General features: G+C 45.3%; 1 protein-coding gene across 1 annotated transcript; it reads left to right on the top strand.

The window, feature by feature from the left end:
* Nucleotides 1-492: 492 nt before the first annotated feature.
* LOC104169422 (copine-1-like) lies at nt 493-6,790 on the top strand (the record flags this gene model as incomplete). Its single annotated transcript, XM_009710336.1, has 8 exons — nt 493-579; nt 681-740; nt 1,208-1,341; nt 1,994-2,048; nt 2,127-2,178; nt 3,569-3,702; nt 5,471-5,707; nt 6,469-6,790. Coding segments are annotated over 8 exons (876 nt in total), but the record flags the coding sequence as incomplete, so codon positions are not given.
* Between the last annotated feature and the right edge of the window lie 4,163 nt (nt 6,791-10,953).

Below are 10,953 nucleotides of genomic sequence, written 5' to 3'. Positions count from 1 at the left end.
TGAATTCAGAACTAACGCGAGTGAAACAAGACAGTGAAACGCTGCCATTGGGAACCTGCAACCTAGGCATTTTTGGCATCCCCTACCCCGAGATTTTGCCTCCTCATCTTCTGTTTGAGTACATTCCCTTCCCTTAACCGAAAAAGAAGCTGATTATGTTAAGAGACATGCTCGTATTTGTGATCGACTTTTTTTTCCCCTCTGATACAGTGACACTCTTCCATGATTGTATACGGAGTAACAGTTACGTTGTTGAGGAGAGAGACTTTTCTGAGGTCTTTCCTCATGTTTTGCCGAGTGCTGGTGACAAAAGCCCATTTAACTCATCAGATAGTAGCCACAGTAGTTGCAAACCTTCTTAAATTTAAGTTTCAGAATTCTGCCGAGTATTTGGGTAACTGAAATTGATGTCAGACGCTGTTCTGTTTCATTTTGCCCTGTTGTAAATGCAGATCTTTTGGAAATTGCTTCTTGGGTACTTGCTTTCTGTAGGTGGAATTTGAATGTATTCATCCTGAGAAAAAACGAAAGAAAAAGAGCTACAAAAACTCTGGCATTATTAGGATAAAATCTTGCAAGGTAGGAAGGTTTTTGTTGGTTTTTGGCTTTTTTATTTTCTGATCTTAATGAGATCTGTTCCTGTGGGGAGGTAGTGTAACACTGTCTGTCTGTTCCTCTAGATTGAGACAGCCTATTCATTTCTGGACTACGTCATGGGAGGCTGCCAGATTAACTTTACAGTGAGTTGTTTCCCCACTGCACATCTTGGTAGATGACAGGACAAGAGCAATGAAGTTGTGATTAGTACTTTTATTTGCAGTGTGAATGGCTGCAAATGCAGCCTGAATTTGCAGTGATGAAGACTGCAAAAACCAAATGGTCCTGTATTTTTACTTTTTGTAATCAAGTAGCAACTCTAATGGAATCTGGGTTTATTAAACTTCTTTTGAGAAATCAGTTTGGTCTGTCAGTGGAACGGTTTACTACTTCTTCAGCCCTATGGGAAATGTATGTATGCATGCAGGTACCCTAGTGGGAAAAGATACACAGACTTTTTTACCTGTTCCTGTATAGGGCTGCCTGTGTGCCTGGGAGGGAGTGAGCGACGTGGGCCTGGTCTAACCCTCTGTTTCTGGGTACGATTAGTTCTTCTCATTTGCTGATGAGGATGCATCAGTGACTTGCTGTCATCATCTTGACTGATTAGGTGGGTGTAGACTTCACTGGCTCCAATGGAGATCCCAGGTCACCAGATTCTCTTCACTACATCAGCCCAGATGGGATAAATGAGTACCTGATTGCCATCTGGAGTGTGGGAAGTGTAGTCCAGGATTATGACACGTATGTAATGATCTTAACTCATCTAGCCACTGCATGAAAAATGTGTCATAGTGGGTGTCAGTGATCAGGGCCGATGGCTTGTTCCAGAGCTGTAGCATTTGAATGGCTGAGGTGCTACCTTTCCTTGGGAGATCCCTTCAGGAGCTGCTACTGCATCCCCCTGATTCTGTCAGTGCCAGGGAGGGCAGTGGCAGCCCTTTGTAATTTGGCATTTGCTTGGTTCGTCCCTCCAGCTCTGCCCTTTTATGGCCCTGGGTTACTCTGGAACGCTGCTTTAGCTGCTCACTAGTCTCTTGTTGCTGATGTTGCTGATGGTGCATTTCAAACATGAATGTCCTCTTTGATTCAATGGGAACGTGTTTGTCTGCTCTGTCCTTTAGCCAGGCTGTGTTTGGATTGGCTTTTCTCTTGCTACTTGAAATCTCCTGAGAGTCCTGTGGGGTACTGCACTGAAAGAAATTCTGAAACTGTCCAGCCCCAGCCTGAAACCTTTGGGTAACTGGTGACTGGCCATAGGGAGCTAGATGGTCTACCCACTCCTTGTAGCAGGAATTGAACATTGGTCTTCAGCTGCTTTCTGGGAATGAAGCAGAATAGTGAGATACTAAAGAATTGCTCTTTCTCATTTCTTGTTGTTGCCCTTTCTCTCCAGGGACAAGCTGTTTCCTGCATTTGGGTTTGGAGCTCAGGTTCCTCCTAGCTGGCAGGTAGGGCCTTCGCAACACTGGGCAGTTGCTCTGTCTACGTTTGCATTCCCTAACTGTTTGTAATGTCCCTTTTCCTAGGTATCTCATGAGTTTGCTTTGAACTTCAACCCCACCAACCCTTATTGTCAAGGTGAGGACACCTCTTTAGTAATATTTCACTGAGAGGAACAGATGTTTGAAGTGTTGTGTTGCTTTCATAACTGGTGAAAAACAGATGCAGCACCGTGACATGCAACAAACTAGATTTACTCTCACCTGGATGCTGACAAGAGTGGATGTGTGTTGATGCAGACTTCTGTGTGGTCTACGTAAGCTCCAGTGAAGGGGTTTAGATTTAATGTAATGGTTAGTCTTTGCTGAAATTTTTGTTGCTGCAACTTCTTTACTTCTGGTATGTTATAGGTGGCAGTGGATTCAGATCAGCAATGTGCCTGTGCTAGTTGTGCTTCCAGAGCAACCATCTGCTAAGGCCGTTGGAGACCATGGTTACTTCATCAGCAATGTGTATATGTTTGAATGTTACCTTTTACAGGGTTGCCTTAAAAGCCTGTTTTCTTTATAGCCATCTCCTTTAGTGGAGGTTGTTTCAGTGTTTTTGATGGCTGCTCTCTAAGCTGGATTATGACGTTTTAGGACTAAGAACTCTCAGCATGCAATGACACAGAATTGTTCTTGAACAAGCATTTTTAACTCAGTTCAGTTCTTGTCTCTGGTCTAAGGCGAACAAAAGAAGAATCTGAGATTCAGTGTTAAAATCCAGACATTTTCTCAGTTCAGCATTGTTTGCCTCATTGGAGTCTGTGTCTTTGCTCTTTAAGGGTCCCTGTGCAGCAGTTTTGAGAGGTACTGGACTAAAACCTACATGGTGGACAACACAAGCAGCAGTGGCAAATGAAGCTACATTGATACAAGCCAGGAATAGGCCAATTTAGATGGATCCACAGAAGAATATGCACCATTTAAAATCAGACATGTAAAAAAAATCTTCGTTAACCTGAGAATGGCTTCTTGCTTAGGAAAGACCTTAGGGATTGTTATTTCTGTTACAGAAATGTTTGAATTCTGAGTCATGGATCACTATCTAACTTTCAGTCAAGGAAAATGAAAAGTTACTGTTCCAGAGAGCTTCTGACCTTGTTGTCTAATTAGACTATAAGCAATTAAACAAGGCAAATTGGATGACAAGGTAGAAAGGAGAAGGTAAACGTAGTCATCAGCATGGCTTCACTGGATTGTTTTCCTGCAACTTCCATGGGCTTTTGTGATGTTAGAGGCACAGAGAGTGATGTGAAGAATGTACAATGGGGGAGAAGTCTGCAAATCCTGTCTCTGCAGGTGTCCACTGGTTTCAGCCCTGTGCTTTGTGTATTTGCTGTTGTCCTGCTGCTTACCTGTCCTTTAGGAGTTCACAGCTGTGTGAGAGTTACTATCCTCTTGCCGTACTATTTAGTAATGCTTATAAAATAATTACTGGAGAAGTTGTGAGGCTCTTGTGGCAGCTCGCCTTCCTTGTGTTACAGGGATCCAAGGAATAGTGGATGCCTACCGCCAGATCCTGCCTCAGATCCGACTCTATGGACCAACCAATTTCTCTCCTATTATAAACCACGTGGCAAGGTTTGCAGCCCACTCAGCGCAACAAGGAACTGCTTCAGTGAGTGCCTGTCCTTTCCTGTGGGTCTGCACTGGATTGATGTTTCTGTTTTCCGTGTTCGTGGTGGGATAGAATGGAATGGTAAAGTGATGTTGTCTTCCTTCCTTAGGATCTCAAGTGTGGTCCTCTCTTCCCAGCCTACAGAGAGGCTGTCGGTACTCTCTTGGTACATACTGATATGAACCTGCACTTGATAGACATTGACATTAGTTTCCATTGCTGAAGTGATATTTATTTCTCTTTTTCACAGTTTGCTATCATTGTACTTACTATTGAAGTATACAGGGGTGCTATGTTGGCTTGTAGACCGGTTCGACCCTGTCAGCAGCTGCATCACTGTAACCTCTCATGCCAGGCTCCATCACCTGTAGGGAATGCATACGGTATAAAAGGCCCCTATATATTTTATTCCAAACAATTTTGCTCTCAAGAATGTACACAAAGACCACTGCCAAGAAAAACATCAGAGGGCTCAAGTATCCATCCCACCATGGTGGCGTGCAGAATCGGGGTGCCAGATTAACAAAGGAGTCTGAGAACTGTTAAATCAGTATGCTGATTGCATTGCAGAGCATCCATGCTACCCTACAGTTGTGTTGCATGTCTCATTTGTGTGCTTGCATGGCCATGACTGCTGTTAAAATCCAACTCTGTTTCCTTAAACTTCATTCCTTTTGCTTAAGGATGAAGGACTTATATTTCCTGATAGATTGAACTGATTCCATTTTGACAGACCAATCAGAAGGAATTTTGATGTACACTCTGATACTTGCTTTACGGTGTATCTCTATCAGTATTTTTTGTTCTACTTACGTTTGTGTGTATATCGAATACGTTTCCCACACTGTGAGGTGCTTGGTCTTGGGAGATCCATTTCTTACATTTCTGAGGGTATTTATTGGCTTTCCCAACACTTGGGGGACTCTTCTGATTTCTCTTAATACGTTAAATAGCTCTACTTTTTCTTACACATGAAAAATTAACTATTTAAATAAAGCATCTGTCAGTAATGGGGTACAACCATAGTAACACTTGTGTTAACTGGGTTTTGGAATTAGAAATTCAGTTTTCTTTCATTTTCATTGTGCGTGTGTAATTTTTTATTTTCATTTTAAGTCTGTAGATAGCTGCTATAAAACGGTGGTTGCTCATTTCAGAACAAGGTGCTAAACCATAGCCTCTGGAAAAGGAAGGAAATTTTAAACACTTCGCCATGTGCTAATGTGTGTGTGTGAGGTGGTTTTTTTCCTTCTAGAAAAGGTCGTGTATTCTCTTGTTATCTCTAGAGTGTCTTTGTGTCATGACATTTGTCACTGCTGTGTTTTGAGATTTCTAATACTTACAATTTAAATTATTGGTAACTAACAAAGAAGGCTTTTTGAGTTACACTCCAGGGATATTAAATATTAAACTTTAGCCTTTTTGAGATGTCAGTGAGTAAAGCAGCATTCATAGTGAATTTTGTGTGCAGGTTTGTTGATTTTACTAATCTGTAGTACTTTCTGTCAATTCATGTAATTGCTCTTTATAAATTGGATTTAAGTCTCTACCTTTTTTCTAGTAGAGAGGAAATCTGAAGTACACAATGAAAGGCATTATGCATATGAAAAAAAGAGAATAAACATAAGTTTCTTTAATGTTCTGGTTTTGTCTTATCCACAGCACCATCCGATTTCTTTCTTAAGAGTAAGAAATTGCTCCGTTTGCCTTCAGTTACGTGAGCTTTGGTGTTGAACTCCCTAACTGGGTGCTTTCTAATGTTTTTCAGCAATATTTTATCTTGCTGATCATCACAGATGGAGAGATCACTGATCTGGACCAAACTAGGCAAGCGATTGTTAACGCCTCTAAGCTGCCGATGTCCATCATTATTGTTGGTGTTGGTGCAGCTGATTTCAAAGCGATGGAGTTCCTTGACGGAGACAACGGTGTGCTGAAGTCCCCGACGGGAGAGCCAGCTGCACGAGACATTGTCCAGTTTGTGCCTTTCCAACAGTTCAAAAATGTACGTTGTCTTTAACTGCAGAAAAGTCCTGATGCCAGTATATATGCGGTTATTACGTCTAAAGAATGAGCCTGGGTCTAGACAAGGCAGCAAGCTGCACACTCAAAGTGCTGCCCAAGCAGCTTGTTCCTAGTGAGAGTTGAGATGTTTGCTTCTGTGTTTGAAACAGTGTGCCTTGTTGCAGCTCTCTTGCAGCTTTTCTTAAAGAGCTGTCGTCGATCATTGATTTAGTATACTGTCTCTTGGCTATTGCATGGTGAAAGGAGTAAAGGAGGTGTTTTTGCTCCTGAGATGCAAACATTTAGGCAAGGAACTGAGATCATATTGTCAGTCTCTGATGTTGAGTCCCATGAGTGATTTAAGCTGAGCTAAGTCCTCCCTACTTCCACTGTTGGCACTAGCATTCATGCACATTGCACAGTGAATTGGGTTGAAGAGTGGAGTTGAATGAAAATCCGAAATAAGAGAAATTGCTAGTGGCTGGGGCAGTTTTCTGCCCAGTTCGGGGCCATATAAAGGCTGGGTGACGCTGGGCTTGAGGTGGGAGCAGTGCAGGGGTGGGAACAAGTGATCTGCATCAGTAGTGCTCACTGAGACTGACTGGAAGTGCTCCTAAAACTGCAGCAAGGAATTCTTGAAACAGGGAGTGAGATGCGGCAGGTGGGGGGCTGCACTCTGAATTCTGTACGAGAGACTGTCACTGGGCTGATACATCCTTTCTCTGCAGTATTTCTGATTTATTCTCCCTATTCTCCTTGCAGGCTCCCCGGGAAGCGCTTTCCCAGATGGTTCTGGCTGAAGTGCCTAAGCAGCTGGTATCGTACTATAAATGGCAGGGATGGCCACCTGTGAAACCGCCAGAAATAAAGAAGATGTAGGATGCAGCCTGACCCTGGCCACTGTATCGCTGGGCTGGGGAGATCTGTCTGCACCCATGCTCTCCCTTGCACACTGTGGGCGCTCAGTGCCTCGAGAGTGTACCATTCATACTAATCCTCTTACCTGTTTGTGCTCTGTAGCTTTGATCTTTTCTGTTCCTAACTGGAAGAGATGTAAATACAGGAAAAAACACAACTGCTGGCAGTGTTTGTCACAGAAAAATAGACATTGTTGGTTTTGCACCTTGCAACAGTGACACATCATACCACGCGTCATTGCTTGACATGGCCCATCTGCTGCTTGGTGTCAGAGCGGGCACGTGCACGGAACTGCTCACGCAGCACTGCTTAGGTGCTGAGTTTGGCAGAAGTGTTGCAGTCGTGTTTGCTGTAATGATACTTCTCACATGTTCCTTGATAGTTTTGGTGGTTTGGTTTGTGTTTTTTTTTTTTTTTTTTCCTTCTGTCAGCCTGCCTTGGGAACGGGAACCCTTCTGTCCTGGTTGGTGCCAAAGTCTGTTGGTTGAATGCCTCAGGTAGTTCCTGTTGTGCCTTCATAAATTGCCAATCTATTTTTATGTGTAGAGGTTTATTTTTAAATTTCAGTGACCTTACTTTGCAATCTTCTTTTTAATCACATTTTTGTATTAGCAAAAATTGCTTCTGTGATGGCCTCTTGCTTGGAGCCATCGTTGCAATTTAAGAACACTGCACTTTGCTTATTTGTGGGGGGATTAATCAGGATTAATCATTAATTAATCAAGGGAGGGGTGGGATTAATGAGTCACAATAATGTGACTTTCAAAATCCAGCAACTGGAAACATTGAAATAAAGATCCTTTGAGTGATTTCTTTGTGTCACAGAAGTTATGAAATGAAGTAACTATCTGCGGAAGTCCAAAGAGGTGCTTCTTTGTCCTCGGAAGTGTGAGGTGTGTATTATGTGCTCCGGAGCCTGTAGAACAGGCACATGATAGCAAAGCACAATTGTTTGGAGAGACAGGCTTTGATAGTTCATTTCAAACTATAGATAAAAAAACTTGGGCTTGTCATTGCACTACAAGTGGTCATCACTTTCAGTTTCATAAATAAATAATCTGCTTTGATTTACATAACATGTCTGGACTCTTAATTCCTTTCAGGGCTTTTCCTTTTGTTTTCCAGCAATGTGGATGTTTTGGTTTATGGAAGGTCTTTGCTATAGTACTAGCCTGGTGGTGATTCAGCCTAGGTTGAGTGTGGTCCACTGCAAAAGCAGAGCAAGTTGTCCATCATCATTGGTTTTGTTACCTGTTAATCACTAAGACTGCTGAATGTGTATCCTGCAGTCCTGTCCTGCAGTAAAACGGGCTGTTTCTTTACTGTGAAATTATGAAAGAACTTGTCTGTTCTACCCGGTAAACCAGGAAATGGTGAGAATGCCTTGGAAGACTGCCCTGGTGATTCAGGCTATCAAACTGGTAGGTTACAAACCTGTGTGAAAGCAGAACCTGGGTTTGAATCCACATCCTCAACTAGACTAGTCGTTCTGCATGGTATCTGCCACTGAACTAGCACATAGCTTGCGCTCGAAGGGCTGTGGGTCTGAGACCACTGCTAAGCAGAGGTGGATTTGTGCTAGTTTTTTATTCAGACCTAGTGTTGAACACAATGTGTTCTCCCAGGTTCCACAGGCAGCAGACACCTTCCTCTAGAGAAAGCTGGGTTGTCCCTCCTGAAATACTCCATCATCTAGCCTGCAGCACCCAATTTTTTTGCGCTTACTTAGATTCTTGAAGGAAACCAAGCAACCTCTCTTCTTGAGTGGCTGCCTAAACTAAAATGTGTTACAAGTGTGGAAGAGAGAGGAAAACTGCCAAGTCTTCTCTGAGAAACTGCACTGTGGTTGAGAGCATCCCTTACTCATGTTTTCATCTGCTTACAACCTGAAGGCAGAGCTCTCCTTCCCTCTATTATGCGTGCAAGAAACCTAAGGCTGTTTTTTGTTTGTGTAGATTTTTTTTTTAATTATTATTCCCCTTTTAAATAAAGTGTTCTTTAAAGGATATTTACAGCAGTAGTTCTGAAGGCTCACCAGTCCCTTGTTTGGGCCAAGAAACACTGGTGGAAGTGTGTAGTGCTTGGCTTCAATGAATGGTTTCTTCAGCAAGGTGTCAGAAGCACGTTGGGACTTTCCTTTGCTCCAGCCTCGAAGGGCAGATGAGCTCAGAGACAGCGGAATGCATAGTGGGAAATCCATTTCACCTCTCCTTTTTAAACCTTTGCCAGTTCCCGCTCAGAAGGGAGAGCGAATCCTCCGTCCCTCTGCACTGGGATTCTGCAGGTAGCCGAGGTGACTCCAGGTGCTGGACTCATTCATGGTAGGAGAGACCTGCCTTGTTCGGGGAAGGAAGAGGCCAAGTCGTGGTAGAGGCAGGTCTGAGGAAGTTCTTCCCCCTGCGGGAGCAGAGGAAAATTTGAAGGAGATTTTTAGCTGTTTACCTGCAGATAAGTGGCTGAAATGTGAATCAGGAAAGGGACACCAGACCCGTGGTTGTCACTTGAGAAGAAGAGCTGCATGGGTGTGGACCCAGGTGAAGAGCCGTGGGAGGGTCAAGCTTGGAAGCTGCTGAATCGGAATGGCGCGGTTTTGCCTGTTTTCTCTTATTGTTGGCTCTCCCCGGGGCTTCTGGTTTTCGAGGCAGTGAAGATGGCTGCTGGGTGCTTTGGTGAGAGGCTGGGAGGTACGACTCCTGCCAGGTGCTGCCCTGGGTGTAGCTGGAATGCAGATTTACAGCATGGGTGTCGCTTGTAGATGAGAGCTCAGGTTTTCTTCCTTGGGAGAATGTCCTGTTCTCGCCCGGTGCTGGCGCACATGCTCCGTCATGCCCAATCACTCTATCTCCAGGATAAGCATGGGGAACACCCCAGAAGTCTCTTTACCCTGGCCTTGGCCGAGATGGAGCAAGCACCCCTGTACTTGTGGTCCCCACAGGTGTTTAAGCCTCGGGGCTTTGTATAAATCAAAAGCTATTGCATGTGGGAGCTCATCAGGAAGCATTCCTCTTGCTCTAGGATGCCTGGCAATAAATACTGGTGACATTTCATGCCGAACTACACCATGCTACCTGACAGAGCTCCCTCATCTGGGAGATAATGCTGCATCTCCCTTCTTTGCCCAGACGGCTCGTTGGGCTGAGGGCCGTACTTGGCATCTAAAATGTCTGGTTCCCCCAGGGACTGTTTCACCAGAACAGAGGCACCATCTTCAGGTGAATGCCGGTGATGGGACTGCTCCGGGTGTTTGAGGAAGCCACACAAACTCGGAGATGATGGAGGCTTTTGATCAGCTTTGAGCAAAGGCTGGATCCACCCATCAGCGGCACACTTTGGTGATCTGAATGTCTCATTAAACAGCCTAAACTGCACTCCATGTCCATCCCCCCCCAGCCATGACTGAGTGTGGTGTCTGCACTGAGCTTTCTGTGCCGCCCTAAACTGACGAGCTCACTCACTTGGGTTCACAGAAGTGGTGCTGAATGCTGCTGGCCTGCTATGTTTTGTTGCCTCACGGTGAAGTGGCACCTTCCCCACAGTAGCTCATTTCCATTGCCACCGGCACCACTTCTCTGCTGCTCCAGGAAGCTCCTGTGTAAGAGGGAAACAAAGGGAATAACCGCAAGGCTTGCTTCGAAGCAGCCTGGCATTGCACAGGCGTGATTCACTCCTTTGTGTTTGCAGAGCTGGATTAGCCACCCTGGCCTGCTGCGAGGTGCCCTGTGTGGTGTGTGTGGCTGCAGGTGTCTGGTGCTGAGTGGGAGAGCCAGACCCCCAGGAGGAAGAAATGCTCTCCAAATCCTGCTGAGCTCATGATTGTGTGATTGCTTTAATCTGGCCTGAATCTGTGCTCTGGAAGGGTGCCAGCGTCTCTCCTTTACCAGTTCTCATGCAGGTGAGATGAGCTTGGTCAGGCCAAGCTGGTGAGTGCAGCTGTGAGCACAGCCAGCTCCTGGCAGGATGTGCCCCAGGTCTCTGTCCCGCACCCTCCCTGCTGCGAGGGGCCAGCGCCCTGCGGAGCAGCTGGAGCTCCTACCCCACTGCCCGTGGATTTTGATGCTCATGTCTGTCCTGCAGAAGGCTGGCACCCTGGCTGCAGGCTCTGTCCTCAGACAGTGCTCTGGTGTCCCACCTACACCCGCTTACCTCCTCTGGTCCCCCACATTAGCGGGCTCCCATGCAGGGTCGGGGGGAGGTGAGCAGGGGCTGTGGAGCACAGTTTCCTCGTGTCGGGGGAGCCTGACCCTCCTAATCAGGGGGCCAAGAGCTGGCCCGGCCAACTTCCCTTCCCCGCCTGCCCTCGGTTTGCTTTGGAGGGTTTTAACCACAGAA

This window comes from Cariama cristata, unplaced genomic scaffold (genome assembly GCF_000690535.1).
Source record: "Cariama cristata isolate BGI_N322 unplaced genomic scaffold, ASM69053v1 Scaffold16051, whole genome shotgun sequence".
NCBI classification, from domain to species: Eukaryota; Metazoa; Chordata; class Aves; order Cariamiformes; family Cariamidae; genus Cariama; species Cariama cristata.
Note: the sequence above shows the minus strand (reverse complement) of the source record. Positions and strands in the feature narration are given on the sequence as shown.